General features: G+C 39.6%; 2 protein-coding genes across 2 annotated transcripts in view; one reads left to right on the forward strand and one right to left on the reverse strand.

Moving 5' to 3' along the window:
* Positions 1-11,931, reverse strand: part of OGN (osteoglycin) — a 28,895-nt gene extending 16,964 nt beyond the window's left edge. Inside the window, exons 1-2 of the mRNA XM_017644013.3 lie at positions 11,639-11,931; positions 9,609-9,702 (exon numbers count right to left, since the gene is read on the reverse strand). Coding sequence (XP_017499502.1) covers positions 9,609-9,702; positions 11,639-11,812 — 268 coding nt within the window. The 5' untranslated portion in view covers positions 11,813-11,931. The remainder of the gene's footprint in view (positions 1-9,608; positions 9,703-11,638) is intronic.
* CENPP (centromere protein P) overlaps positions 1-16,446 on the forward strand; it is a 274,606-nt gene that overhangs the window by 104,355 nt on the left and 153,805 nt on the right. The window lies entirely within an intron of this gene.

Raw genomic sequence — 16,446 nt, forward strand, 5'->3', positions numbered from 1 at the left:
TGATGAGGTGGAGCCAAGATGGCGGCGTGAGTAGTTCAGTGGAAATCTCCTCCCCAAAACATACATATTTAAGAAAATACAATAAATACAACTATTCCTAAAAGAGACACCAGTGGATAGAGTACAACAGCCAGGAAACATCTACATCTGTGAGTACTCAACATCACACGAAAGGGGTAAGATACAAGCTGTGGCCAGGTGGGACCCGAGCCCCACCCCAGAACCCGGCAGGAAGAAAGGAGCTGGAATGGGGAGGGAGTGAAAGCCCAGGACTGCTAGACAACCAGCTCTAGAAATCCGCACCTGGAGCGCAGACACAAGCTGCACGGGGTGATGGATATTAGAGAAACAGAAAAGCAAAACCAGTGGGCAGGTCCCCACAACCGGCGCCCCTGAGACAAAAGAAAAGCGACTGCTTTTTGCAAGTCTTAAAGAGACAGGGACCCTATAGCTGGGCGAAGTCATCCCGGCACACTTAGCCAGCAGCTGGGAATCCCAGGGAACTCTAGGCGCCCTAACCCCCTGGGCAGCAGCGCAGCTCTGAAGCCCCTCACAGCACTAAGCACCCTGCTGGTCGTTCCCCCAACTGGCGCGGACCCCGACACACTGACCCAGTAGTGGGAGAGTGGCAGCGCACACCATGGGCGGCGGTGCCAGAGGGGACCAGGAGTAGCCTGCGTGCGCTGGCAGTGCCAGATTATAAACATATATGCACCCAATACAGGAGCACCAACATATGTGAAACAAATACTAACAGAACTAAAGGAGGAAATAGAATGCAATACATTCATTTTGGGAGACTTCAACACACCACTCACTCCAAAGGACAGATCCACCAGACAGAAAATAAGTAAGGACACAGAAGCACTGAACAACACACTAGAACAGATGGATCTAATAGACATCTATAGAACTCTACATCCAAAAGCAACAGGATACACATTCTTCTCAAGTGCACACGGAACATTCTCCAGAATAGACCACATACTAGGCCACAAAAAGAGCCTCAGTAAATTCCAAAATATTGAAATCCTACCAACCAACTTTTCAGACCACAAAGGTATAAAATTAGAAATAAATTGTACAAAGAAAGCAAAAAGGCTCACAAACACATGGAGGCTTAACAACATGCTCCTAAATAATCAATGGATCAACGACCAAATTAAAATGGAGATCCAGCAGTATATGGAAATAAATGGCAACAACACAAAGCCCCAACTTCTGTGGGATGCAGCACAAGCGGTCTTAAGAGGAGAGTATTTAGCAATCCAGGCATACTTAAAAAAGGAAGAACAATCCCAAATGAATAATCTAACATCACAATTATCGAAACTGGAAAAAGAAGAACAAATGAGACCTAAAGTCAGCAGAAGGAGGGACATAATAAAGATCAGAGAAGAAATAAACAAAATTGAGAACAATAAGACAATAGAAAAAGTCAATGAACCAAGAGCTGGTTCTTTGAGAAAATAAAATAGATAAGCCTCTAGCCAAACTTAATAAGAGAAAAAGAGAATCAACACAAATCGACAGAATCAGAAACGAGAATGGAAAAATCACAACAGACTCCACAGAAATACCAAGAATTATTAAAGACTACTATGAAAACCTATATGCTAAGAAGCTGGAAAACCTAGAAGAAATTGACAACTTCCTAGAAAAATACAACCTTCCAAGACTGACCAAGGAAGAAACACAAAAGTTAAAGAAACCATTTACGAGCAAAGAAATTGAAGTGGTAATCAAAAAACTACCCAAGAACAAAACCCCCGGGCCAGACGGATTTACCTCAGAATTTTATCATACATACAGAGAAAACATAATATCCATTCTCCTTAAAGTGTTCCAAAAAATAGAAGAAGAGGGAATGCTCCCAAACTCATTCTATGAAGCCAACATCACCCTAATACCAAAACCAGGCAAAGATCCCTCCAAAAAAGAAAACTACTGACCAATATCCCTGATGAGTGTAGATGCAAAAATACTCAACCAAATGTTAGCATACTGAATTCAAAAATACATCAAAAGGATCAAATACCATGACCAGGTGGGATTCATCCCAGGGATGCAAGGATGATACAACATTCAAAAATCCATCAACATCATCCACCACATCAACAAAAAGAAGGGCAAAAACCACATGATAATCTCCATAGATGCTGAAAAAGCATTCAACAAAATTCAACATCCATTCATGATAAAAACTCTCAACAAAATGGGCATAGAAGGCAAGTACCTGAACATAATAAAGGCCATATATGATAAGCCCACAGCTAACATCATACTGAACAGCAAGAGGCTGAAAGCTTTTCCTCTGAGATGGGGAACAAGACAGGGATGCCCACTCTCCCCACTGTCATTCAATATAGTACTGGAGGTCCTAGCCACAGCAATTAGGCAAAACAAAGAAATACAAGGAATCCTCCTTCAAATTTAAATGATAGTCTTGTTCAGTATAGTATTCTTGGTATGAGGCCCTTCTGCTTCATTGCATTAAATACATCATGCCACTCCCTTCTGGCCTGTAAGGTTTCTGTTTAAGAAGTCTGATGATAGCCTGATTGGTTTTCCTTTGTATCTGATCTTTTTTCTCTCTCTGGCTGCTTTTAATTGTCTGTCTTTATCCTTGATCTTTGCTATTTTAATTATTATATGTCTTGGTGTTGTCTTCTTTGGGTGCCTTGTGTTGGGAGATCTGTGCACCTCCCTGGCCTGGGAGACTATCTCCTTCCCCAGATTGGGGAAGTTTTCAGGAATTACCTCCTTAACGACACTTTTTATCCCTTTTCCTCTCTCTTCTTCTTCTGGTACCCCTATAATGTGAATATTGTTCCATTTGGATTGGTCACACGTCTCAATATTCTTTCATTTCTAGAGATCCCTTTTTCTCTCTGCCTCAGCTTCTTTGTATTCCTGTTCTCTAATTTCTATTTCAGTTACTTTCTCATGTACTTCATATAGTCTGCTTTTAAATCCCTGTATTGTATTTTTCATTTCAGATGCTCTGTTTTTCAAAGTTTGTATCTCATTCCTGAATTCCTTCCTGAGGTCTTGAATATTTTTCTGTAGCTCTTTGAGCACGTTTATGATTTTCATTCTGAAATCTCAGGAAGATTGGTGAGTTCAGTTTCACTTGGCTCTCTTGTGTTTGTGAGATTTTTGTTTGAATCAGGTTCCTTTGATGTTTCATGTTTGTAGGTAGTGCCCACTAATGCCCAGAACCTCTGCTGTCTGGAACTGCTCAGCCCCTGTTGCAATGGCAGTTGTTGCAGGTGAGTGGCACTGCTGCCTGCCAGGAGGAAAGAGCTCTTTCCTGTTTACCAGCTGCAGTGCCTGCCTCCACTGCCAGGACCAGTGGGTCAAGCGCACAGGACAGAGCCTCTTTGCTGTGCACTTGTAGGTAGGCAGGCAGAATGCAAGCTGGTGTGGGTTGGGAGGAAGGAGTGGCAGGCTGCATATCATAGTGGGGGCCTTGTAGCTGCATTACCAGACAGGGGGTAGAGCGTCTGAAGCTCTTGAAAGTTCCCAACCTGCTGGGCTGAGTGCACCAGGACAATTTTGCCCATCTGTCCTTTCTCCTGAGCAGCAAGCTCTGTGCAGTCCTTGCCCCCCCTAGTGTCCCATTTGCTGTTAGGAAGTCTCTCAGAGTGCCTGCCTTTCTTTGGTCCCAGAGTGGCCTGTTGTGGGTACTGTTCTCCACATGCATCCGGAATCTCAGTCTCTCCAAGTATTCTGCCTTTCTTAGGTTTTCAACCCCACTAATCTGCAGAGCACCATGCAATGTAGGCTTGTGCTCCCAAAGAAGATGTCCACAGCTGGGTGTTCAGCAGTCCCAGGCCCCCACTCCCTCTCTGCTCAGTTGCTCTTCCTCCCTCCCGTGAGCTGGGGTGGGGGAAGGGCTTGGGTCCCGCCAGATCACAGCTTTGGTACTTTACTCTTTTCCATGAGGTCCGCTCTGTCCTCCAGGTGTAGGCAGTCTGCCGCAGTGTTCTTTCCTGTTGCTCTTTCAGGATTACTTGTATTTGGTATATTTTCGTATTATATGTTGTTTTGGGAGGTGGTTTCTGTCTCACCTCTCATGCCACCACTTAGTCCAGTCAATTGGAATTATATTTGGGATTGCACTGAATCAACAGATAATTTGGGAAAAGTCAATGTGACTTTTCTTGTCCTTGAAACACAATATATCCATATATTCGAGTTTTCTTTAATTTCTCACAGTGTTGTCATCTATATTTCAGTGTACAGGTCTTAGACATTTTTACAAATTTGTATGTATGTGTTTTTTATATTTTGATTATTTCAAAAAATTTAAAATCTCCATTATTCTTTGAGAACTTCTTTATTTTCTGGAATGGTAAGATATTCCAGAGAAATGTTGCCTTTTCCCTTCCCCAAGCCTGAAATCACCTATTTCTTCAAGGAGTACTGGTTCCTTTTAGTGAGAATCGTATTTAGAAACCTAGATCTGCGTATGGATATACTCATTGCTACTGGAATCTTGTTCTTTATACTCTTTAGGCAGAGAGAGCTAAGAAATATATGTGTGTATATTTGTCTTTCTCTCCATATGTGACAAAAATACGTACACATGTGTATAGACATATACATATGTATATGCACACATATAGACATACATGCATACACATAAATAAGCAGTGACACGAACATGTCTGTGCAGGCATACGTTGGAGATATTGTGAGATCAGTTCAAGACCACTGCAATAAAGCGAGTCAAATGTATTTTTTTGTTTCCCAGTGAACATAAAAGTTATGTGTACATTGTAATGCAGTCTATTAAGTGTGCAAAAGCATTATTGCAAGAAAACTATATATATATAAAACTTAATTAAAATATTTTATTGTTAAAAAGTGCTAACCATCATCTGAGTTTTCAGGAAGTTGTCATCTTTTTGCTGGTGGAGGGTCCTACCTCACTATGGATGGCTGCTGGCTGATTAGGGTGGTGATTGCTGAAGGTTGGGGTGACTGTGACCATTTGTTAAAATAAAACAACATGTAGTTCACCACATCAATGGACTCTTTTATGAACAGTTTCTCTGTAGCATATGATACTGTTTGGTAGCATTTTACCTACAGTAGAACTGCTTTCAAGATTGGAGTAAATCTTCTGAAACTCTGCTGCTGCTTCATCCACACAGTTATGTCATATTCTAAGCCCTTTATGGTCATTTCAGCATCTTCACAGCATCTTCATTGGTAATAGATTCAATCTCTAGAAAGAAACCACATTCTTCGCTCATCCATAAGGTGCAGTTCCTCCTCTGTTTGATCCTGAGATGAAGCAATTCAATCCCATCCTCAGGCTCCACTCCTAATTCTAGTTCTTCTGCTGTTTCCACCACACCTGCAGTTACTTCCTCTACTGAGGTGTTGAACCTCTCAAAGTCATTGATGAGGGTTGGAATCAACTTCTTCCAGATTCCTGTTCATGTTGATGATTTGACCTCTTCCCATGAATCATGAAAATTCTTAATGGCATCAAGAATGGTGGTGGATCCTTCCCAGGAGGTTTTCAGTATACTTTGCCCAGATCCACCAGGTGAATCACTGTCTATGGCAGGAATCACATGTATTTCTTCAGAAATAAAATTTGAAAGCAAAATGACTCCTTGATCCCCAGGCTGCAGAAAGAATGTGTTACCAGGCATGAAAATGACATTAATCTCATACACCTCCATCAGATTTCTTGGGTGACCCTGTCCACTGTCAAAGAGCTGTCGTATTTTGAAATGAATCTTTTTTCCTGAGCACTATGTCTCAACAGTGAGCTTAACATTTTCAGTAAACCATGTTGTAAACAGATGTGCTGTCATCCAGGCTTTGTTGTTCCATTTCTAGAACATAGTCAGAGCAGATTTAGCCTCGTTCTTAAGGGCCCTAGGATTTTTGGAATGGTCAACAAGCATTGGCTTCTGCTTAAAGTCACCAGCTGCACTGGCCTCTAACATGAGTCAGCCTGCCTGTCCCTCAAAGCTTTGCAGCCAGGCACTGACTTCTCTTTTCCAGCTATAAATGTCCTAGAAGGTATCTTCTCCCGAGATGAGGCTGTTTCCTCTACACTGAAAATCGGTTGTTCAGTGCAGCCACCTTCATGAATGATCCTGGTGAGACCTTGAATAACTTGCTGTAGCTTCTGCATCAGCACCTGCTGCTTTTGCTGCACTTTTATGTTAGGGAGATGCCTTCTTTCCTTAAACCTCCTGAGCCAGCCTCTGCTGGCTTCACACTTTCTCCTGGGACTTCCTCCCCTCTCTCAGCGTCACAGAATTGAAGAGAGTCAGGGCCTTGCTCTGCATGAGGCTTTGCCTCTCGGGAATGTTGTGGCTGCTCTGATCTAGCCAGAGCACTCAGACTGTCTCCACATCAGCAGTTGGGCTGTTTTGCTTTCTCATCACTCATCCCGGTCCTGGAGGAGCACCTTTAACATCCTCCACAAACTTTGCTTCACACCCTGGCTCACTGTTTGGGGCCAGGCTTCTGCCTTCCTCGGCTTTCAACGCGCCTTCCTCGCTGAGCTTAGTCATTTCTAGCTTTTGATTTAAGGTGGGAAACGTGAGGCTCTCCCTTTCCTTTGAATACTTAGGAGGTCACCACAGGGTCACTAACTGGCCTGATTTCAGCACTCTTGTTTCCCAGGGAATGGGGAGGCCCGAGAAGAGGGAAAGAGATGGGTGGTGGTGTTCAGTGGAGTGGTCAGAATGCACACAGCATTGTTGATTAATTTCACTGTCTTACTTGGGCTTGTTTCTTGGAGCCCCAAAACAATTACAGTGGTAACATAGAAGACCACTTATCACAGACACCATAACATACACCCTGCTGATGAAAACATTTGAAATATTGTAAGAACGGTGACACAGAAACACAGTAACCAAACACTGTTGTGACCAAAATGTGAGAGAGAGACAGAAAGCAAGCAAATGTTGTTGGAAAAATGGAGCCAAATGGACTTGCTTAATTGGGGTTGCTTAATTGGGGTTGCCACAAACCTTCAATTTGTGAAAGATGCAGTGTCCCTAAAGTATAATGAAGTGAAGCCCAATAAAACAATGCTGCCTTTGTCTATTTGTGTCTCTCTGTACAAATATGGGCATGCACTGACACCTTCTGTCCTAGTGCAGCTGCCTTTGAGCATCCCAACCTCCCCTGTGCCGTCATGGTGACCCTTCTTTGACAGGAACGTGGTTCATTTCCTCAGAAACATGGCTACTTCACTCAGTCCTACAGCACACATCAAGTAGTTTCATCATTGCTAACTATGATGCTGAAAAACAAACCTACTCACTGGAATTTTACTACTTTTCTATTCTATTTTGTCTTTAGCCTAAGTTATATAGTCGAAATACTAAGGGATACTTGGATTAGATTTTTTTTTGTCCTCTGGAATATTTTGTTACTCATTTAAAATGAAGTTGTTTCTGTTTTTCTGTTTGTATGCCAATTTGGGTTCTTTTTATCTTATTGATAAGGTATCTTGTTGACTTTATGAATGTGTTTTGTTTGCCTATGTGAAATATAACCTTGTTCCAAAATCAAACATACATGAGTGGTGTTTGCTCAGAGAAGTCCCAGCACCCACCAGTTCCCAACTCCCCTCCTTTCCACCCCTGGTCCCATTGATAACCTATAGGTACCTAGTCTCAGTTTTTAATTACCCTTCTATAGCTTCCTTTCCTGCAGTGAGCTGATGCATGTATATTTCTTACATCCCTGACTTTCTTAGATGAAAGGCAACATACTACTGCACTTTGGTTTTTTTCACATAATGTATTCTGGAAAGCACAACATGTTAGTTCATAGAAATCTTACTCATTTACAACTATGTAGTACTCCCTTGCATAGATAGATGTACCACATTTTATTCAGTCACTCTTCAATGTATGGGCATTTAGAGTGTTTCCAGTATTTTGCAGTTGAAAGTAATGCTTCAGTGATTTTTGGAGTTGTGTCTTCACAATGAATTCCTAAAAGTGAATAGCTATGTCAGCCAAATTCCTGTCCAGTGGTGGTGTACCAATTTGACTTTGCACCAGCAGTATATGAGAGTGTGATAACCCCTCAGCCTTGCTAGTTGAATATATTATTATATTGTCACACTTTTAACATTTGTAAATCAGGTTTAAAAATTGTATCTTAGTATAGTTTCTCTGTATGTGAGATTGAACATCTTTTCATGTGTGTAAGGGTTATTTTTGTATCATCTTTTGAATCACCTGTTCATCTCTTGCCAGTTTTTCCTATAGAGTTTTGGTCTGTTTTTTCCTGGATTTTTATGTGTTCTTTATAAATTAGAGGTATTAACTCTTTTATCAGTGATATAAATTGCAAATACTGTTCCCAGCTTTCAGTTGTCTTTAACTTTGTTTATGATGTTTCTTGCCATACAAAAGTTTGAGTTTATGGGGTCAAATTTATTGATCTTTTCTATTATAGTCTCTGAATTTTCAGGCACTGCACACCCAGGTTATCTTCTGGTTTTTATGGTTTCACTTTTTACATTTAGACCCTCATTTATTAGGAGTTTATTTTTCTGTGTAAGGTATGGATCTAATTCTATCCCTTTTGAGTTCACTACTCAGTTGTCCAACACCATTTTTTAAACGATATCATCTTTGTTTCAATGACTTAAGATGCTTCTTTTATTATATTACTTAATTTCTACATGCATTTCCATCTTTTGCTAGGCTTTCTATTTTATTCATGCACTGGTATCACACTTTTATTTTTAAGTATAGAGGCTTTGAAGTATATTGTAATGTGTGGTATGTCTGGTTTCTGCAGATACCTTTCATTTTATAGTGTTTTCCTGGCTATCCAGTCAGGTTTGATTTTCCATGTGAACTTGAGAATCAATCTTACCAGCTCTTTAAGGAAGTTTATTGTTACACATTTAGGAGAAAGCTAACATCTTTATGATATTGAGTCATCCTATTCAGGAGCAAGGGATGTCTTTCTATTTGTTCAAGTTTATTTTTACTGTGATACTTTTAAATTTTCTTAAGATGTAGTTTCTGTTTTAGTCCATTTTAGTTTTGTAGCAATAAAGTAACATATGATTTCTTTTTTAATGTCATGTGATTTTTATGTGTTCTGTGATAGCACAAGAATAAACCAAAGAGGAGTTATTAAGTAGGACTTTATAATATGTTATTTTCTAAGTTTTCATTGTTTCAACTGAAATATGCATTATAACTATATAGCTGTTTCTCTTCTATGAGCCTCATGAAGGCAAGAATTACATTTTATTTACTTTAGGCTGTACATAGTATTTGCAGATAATCAGTTTTTAGTAAGTATTTCTTGATTGGATTTTATATAGACAAAAGTACACATTTTGTAGTGCTTGAATTCAGAATGAGCTTTGGGTCTTAAATGTTCCTATTCCACATTTCTCACCCATAGTGTGGGGTGGGATATCATGCGCATTCCCAATGCATACTTTACTTTATCATTGGAGATAAAATTCCACTGTTTACCATAGCCTGAGGTGAATTTTTTTATTTCTGTAAAAAATAAAGTTACATTATAAGCTGTTTTATGAACCTCCTTTTATAAAAGTTACATGATAGAGTACTCACACTTACCATCATTCTCTTTCTTGGGGGGTAATGGTGTTACACTCTCATCTTTTTGTAACTGGATACTTTTCTCATCAGGTATCATCATAGTTTCTTTTTCCTTTTTGAAAAATAAAAGTGTATTATCGGGTATGATAAAGTCTAATTTTGACTATAAAGCTGAGGGTCATGGACAACACCCACCTTCTTATAGTCAGTTAGTAGCATTTTTGTGCATGTGTTCCACCAGGATTTTATGCATGATTCCATTTCTTCATTAACCAGATTGTAAGGTAGGTATTTGTTTAGTTTGTTTTCATTCCAGAGTATGACCTCTTGAGTGGAAGAACCAGCCCTTTTTACCTTTATATCTCCAAACTCAGTACTTCCTAAATGTTGAATATACTAAAATTCCAAATGGGAACTAAGAGAGAGTTCTCTGACTTGGAATGAAATTGTTTCTGAGATCATCTTTATGTAGAGTAGCTCTTTTAATTATTATTTAAGGTTCTTGTGTGATTCTACTATGTTGAGCAGAACTAAAGAGTCAGTTATCTGACATGTGGGATGCTCTTCTGCTCTATTCTGGAAGTGACACTTCATTACCTGCCTGCATCCAGGAAGCCCCTCTGCCCCTCCTGGACTCCTAGTCCAGGCCGTTAGCTCTGGGATAGTTGGGCCTCTTTCTGTCCTGGGAGAGAACATTTCCCCATTAGACTATAGTGTACTGTGTAGGGTTCTGGTCCCTCTGCCCTGGGGAAGCATGTCTGACCATTATCCTCAGTCTCAACTCCTTTCTCCCACATGCATGTTTTTATGAAGCATGGTTGACCTCTGCTCTGCTTCCCAAATTACTTTAGTTACCTACATTTACATTACAATAGAGAGAATTCTAAAGCAGTGCAAGGAGAAAAAGCAGAGAACTTATTTATTACTGATTACTTTTTAGGGACCAAGGAATTTTGAAAATGATCTTAACTGATAGGTTTAAATTACCCCTGTGAGCCAATAATAGCTTGTTGTTATAATGGGTCTTCTGTTTTGAAGCCAACTAGTGATACCTCTCCTTTTTTCTTAATTTTGGGCAACAATAGTACCTAGCACATTATTAACCAACTCTATTGAAAGAAATTCCTCTAGTGTTAATATTTGCTTATTGTACTAAAATAAAAAAAGGAAAGAAACAGTTATGACTGGTCACTCTTAAAACCTTTACCACCCTATTTGTGGTAGAGAAGAAGTTTTGAAGCAACCAGCATTGTTGCACATCTGGCTGCACTTCTCATTTTCCATTGTGTGTGTGCGAGAGACACAGAGAGAAGGCGGGCAGCAGATACTGTGAGCTCTGTTAACTTTTTCCTTACTCAGCATTCATTTTTGTGTGCCAAGAAAACCACAAGTCATCTTAGCCATACAAGTAGAGTATGAAAGATGTGGTGTGAAAGTATTAACTAAAGGACAATTTATTTACAAACTGGTAGTCTTAAATTGTTGAGACTGATTAAAAGTTAAACCCCATATTAAGTTGTTTTTCCTTTTTTGGTATCATGTATAGTTGGCATATGTAAGTTATTGTGAAATGCTAAAGATACAAAAATAAGCAGTATTCTATTTGTTCTCTTGAACCACTTCTTCCTAAAGTAATAAACCTTAAGCCAGAAATCCAAGATTATTTCTCCTAATATACATTTCTCTTACCTTGTTTTGAGACAACATAATATGCAAATATAGGGCATGGTATACCATTACTAAACATGTAAATCTCAGCTGGTCAGAGATCATCTTAAAGTTTAGTTTTCCTTACATTTTATGTTTATATTACAGAAAACATTCCTGTCCTATAGATACTTTTTGGTTGCCATAGATTCTATTTATTAATTTGGGAAGCATACATACTTTAAAAATATCATCTTAGGGACAGTTATTTTGAATTACTTTGAATCATTTAAAGTGCTTTTCTTTTCCCCTTACCCTTACCAGGCACATTCAGAAAACTAAAACATGCATTTAAATGGGCAACTATTGTAGAAGTTAAATTTAGAGTAGAAATAAAGTACCTTGATATTTTTTCCTTGCAGGTATTTATCCTCAAAATCTTGGCTAAATAATGTTTCTTCAAAATTATCTGTTCCATAATCGTAGCTGATGTGTGAGCCCTGCTGAGTTGGTGGTGCAGGCTTTGTCAGAGGCACAACCAGCAACAGAAGAAGGGTAGGCTGCAGAGTCTTCATTTCAGCAGAAGTCAAGGTGGCTAGAAGCTAATAAGCAAATGGCCTGCGGACTGTGGGACAACGCTTTTCTTTTCCTTGAAAATACAAACGCATCCCATCCAAGCAATATTTAAAAGCTTACAGGACTCTTTGGCAGGGTGCAGCAGTAGGGGCCAGAGAACAAGTATTTAACCCTTAGTGATCTTTAATTAGATGCTTAAAGTTTTTATGTATCAGTGCCATTCTGAAAAATAGCTTCAGAAAGTGGTTTTCTTTCTTTTTCTATTAAAAATTCAAGCAGTGTTGATAATTTAGTTTCTTAATAATTAGGGGCCTTGAGCTAAAAGTACTTGTATACAATTGAAACCTTTTTAGGATACCTGTAGTATAAATGGTTAAAATGAAGACCCATGATCCTGTCTCATGTGAGTTAAAAATATCATATTTCAACTTTGCTACTTTATAAGAACTCCTGATTTATATTGTGTGAACAGAAACAAGTTGTAAGAAGAGTTTTAAAACTTAAACTTTAAATTTAGCATTGTGAAGAGCAGTCATTAACACTTTTAGGTGGCACAGAATATAAGAAAAGCTATAACTGTAATTTTCTTAGTTTTGTAATTTTCGCAGGTATTGCTGTTTTTAGTTAAGAACATTGCTTTTTAAACTTAAACTATGGAAAATGCAAAAACAGTATTGCAAACTAGGCAAAAATAGAACTTCAAAGATTTGGGGAATGGAATGGAAGGATTCTCTCAGGCTTACTAGGGGTGCACATTTCAAACTCCTCCCATCACTTCAGACAGGATCGCTCAGAGCAGCTGGTGTGCCTGTGGATGCCAGTGGCTGGAGTTAGGGATAGCCGGCTCTGTCGCTGTGCGGCGTCCTAGCCGCGCCTGCATGAGAGGATTCACCACGGCTCGCTTCGTGCTGGATGGACCGGCACTGCAGAAGGCAGAGAGGGCTTTGTGTTTAATCACACTGAAGATGAGTCTCACTTTAGCAAAGGATGTTTAAAATAATACGTGAAGGAAGGGCCGCCGTTGTAGCCATTTGGCGTTGAACACCCCTGGGCATTAGCCGGTCGGCGCCATTGGAGACTGGGCCCCACCTCACAGGCCATGTCCGTCGGGGGATCTTTGCCAACATTCTTTCTCCAGGGTGAAGGCAGGGTGCTGTGCTAGAGAACTATACTTAAGCTGCTGTAATGCTGTGTTCAGTCTATGCTACAGCTTGCCATAAGTTCGTGTTACTTTTACTTTATGTAATAAACGCTAATGGTTCATGAACGTTAATTTAGGAAGATGGCATAGTTAGAAAAATCATGCTTTTCATTTTGCTTTCCCAGGAGATAAAACATCTGGTGTTTGACTGAAATAAAACATTAAACCACAGCAAAATCTATGCTCTTTAATTTTATCAGAAGTAATCTGATAGTATAATTAGTAAAAATAAGAAATTCCCATGTAAAAATGAGCACAGATTATTGTATAATTTAGTCATTTGGGGTCCTCCCTTCTTTAATTACATGTAACAAAAACTCAAGTGTGAGAAACAACTTTTTAAAAATAAATTTGGTTTATAGTTTAGGGTTTGATAGTAAAATATGTTTTTGTTTGCTAAATGAAGGAAGCTGTGAAAAATTATTTTAATATTAAATTTGATTTTTAAAAGTTTAAGTGGTAATTTAGGTAACTACATGAACATCTTGAAAGATTCATTTTTATCTTTATCACTGGTGCTTCTGTCAGTCAAGGTAATATTTCTTCTCTATGCTAAAAATTCAGTAAATATGGATATAGATAAACAGTTTGTTAAAAAATAGAAAATGAAAGAATACTGATTTGGTTTCCTTTCTATTCAAAATTGTCTTTAGAGCCTTTCACCTTAAAGCTTGGATAAACTAAAACTGGAATACATCTTTATTTGAATGTGAATTATTTTAAATTCAGTGGTGATATTCTCTCATTTTGGTTGATATAAATTATCAGTTTTATTGCTTTAGGAATACAATAAAACTTTCAAGTCTTTGAAAGTATCTAATATTAAAACAGCAAATATTGACTAGCTTTGAGCTGTGTGGCAGGTTTAACAGGATGTTGAGACTTAATTGGATAAATGTGAAATGTCAGGTTTAGGGAATCTTAATTCAGTTTTATTAGTGGTATATATACAGTTTGATACTTTGTACTACAAAGAATTATTTTGTGAATTATAATACCTTTCCTTGAAAAGTTAGGACCAGTAATGCAGTTTTACCAGCATTTGTTCACTGAGGAAATGTTTAGTGAGCACCAGTTCTCTGCCAGAACTATGAACAGAGAAGCAAAACTGAGTTTCTCACTCAAGCAATTGGTAGTGTGTCAGTTGACAGAGGGGCAGGACAGTGGGACTTCCTCCCCCAGAATGTGTGCATGGCTCTGGGGTGGCCTGGGAGAGGGTGAGGTCCAGAGGGCAGCAGGCGAGGTATTCCAGGAGGAGCAGCACAGTTGGGTGCACCATGGAGATTTCTGGTCAGTCACATATGGCGGGAACTGAGGGAGAGAGGAAGGAAGGAGTGTGGAGGATATGAGAGATCAGGCAGGGGCTTAGAGGTGAGATTCATGAGAGTCCTTTCTACCCTTGCTGAGTGAGTGACATGATCCTATTTTCATTTTAGAATATCCCTCTAATGTTGCATTTCTGAAGAATACCACTGCTTGTCTATTGTATTTGTTTTTATTACAAGTTTATTGGCTTAAAGTGACACATATTGATTGTCTCACAGTGACTGTGGGTCAGGAGTCTGGACCTGCCATTACTTGGTCCTCTGCGTCAGGATCTCAACTGAAGGCTGCAGTCAAAGTGTTGACTGGGGCTACATCCTCACTTCAGGGCTGAATAGGATTAAGGATCCAAATTTGTGCCCATGTGGTTGTTGGCCACAGTTCTGTGCAGAATGTAGGACCCAGGGTCTTAGTGTCATGCTGGACACTGGTGGAGGCCACTGTTATCTCCTTGCAGGTGGGCATAGCCGGCCTCTGGCAGTCATAAACACATAATCATGTATATTCCATCACCTTTGCCATATTCTGTTAGCTAAAAGCAAGTTGGAGGTCACATTCACACTGAAAGAGAGGTACCTATACAAAGCGAGATTCTAGAAATATTCAGAATTGCCCTTGAAAATAAAGTATGTTCGTGCCCACAGTTAGCCCAAATTCAACATTAGAGGGCACAGCCCCCACAACTATCCTTAATTCTTACACCAAGTGCAAGTTCAGGGTTTGATAATTTGCTAGAAGGGCCCGTGGAACTCACCAAAGGCCATTATAGTCCTGGTTATACTTTATTAATTACAGGGAAAGAATACACATAGATATCAGCCAAAAGAAGATGCCTTGGGAAGAGTCAGCCAGGGTCCTGGGTGTACAATCTCCGTTCTCAGGCTGTACTAACTCCCAGTGTGATGTGTGACAACAGACACAGTGTCATGCCAACTACGGGAGCAGTACCAAACCATACTGCTCAGTTTTTACTGGGGCCTCTTTACATAAGCATGATGGATTGATTGAGCTTCTCTGTTGTAGGACTCAACCTCCAGTCTGCTGACACGGCATGACCTGAAGCCCCCATCCTAAATCATAGGTTGTCTTTCTGGCATGACTAAGCCAATCCCTAAGACTATTGATGTGTCCAGTCCTACCCTAAGATCTGATGTGATGACTCCACCCTAAATGAAGACATAGATTTTCTCCTAGAAGCTGATGACAAAGCCCAGACCTCTTTGGGGGGTCAAATTCTTTATCATACAGTTCCCAGTATAAAATATGTTTGAAACTAAGGTTGTTTTTTGTTGTTGTTGTTGTTTTTTATTAAGGTATTATTGATATACACTCTTATGAATGTTTCACATGAAAAAATGTGGTTACTACATTTACCCATTTTATCAAGTCCCCACCCATACCCCAGTGCAGTCACTGTCCATCAGTGTAGTAAGAAGCCACAGAGATTCACTATGTCCCTTCTCTGTGCTACACTGTTCTCCCTGTGATCCCCCACACCATGTGTACTAAACATAATACCCCTCAGTCCCCTTATCTTAGGCAAGTTAACTTTTGTGGACCTCAATTTCTTTATCTGTTCAACTTGAATCTAGTTACTATAGAGTTTCTCAACCTGGTACTAGTTAACTTTTGGACCATATCATCCTTTGTGGTGTGGGCATGCTGTGCATGGTAAAGCCACTTCGCAGCAACCCTGCCCTCTGCCCACCAGATGTTAGTAACTCTCTTCTACCCACCTATACCCTGCCGGTTGTGACGACCAATATTGTCTTGAGACTCTTGCAAATGTCCCCTGGAGGGCAAAATTGTCTCCAGTGAGAAACACCGAGTTACTGAATATGTATAGAACCCTTTAAACCCAACATTCTAGGATTTTATGGAAAACCTATGGTTTGACTCTCCATCTCAAACCTGCTGTACCTACAGCCCAGTAATTTGGTCAAATGAAATAAAGTGAGAACCCAATAATTCCCAAGCCAAAGGGTGGAATTTAAAGCGAAGGGAATTACGACTCAATATAAGAAAGGGATCCTTTGAAAAACATATTTGTGAGCTTAATTTTTCTGAGTAGCACATGAATCTCCATATATGAATCCACAGTGCAAACAT

This window comes from Manis javanica, chromosome 2 (genome assembly GCF_040802235.1).
Source record: "Manis javanica isolate MJ-LG chromosome 2, MJ_LKY, whole genome shotgun sequence".
NCBI lineage: Eukaryota > Metazoa > Chordata > Mammalia > Pholidota > Manidae > Manis > Manis javanica.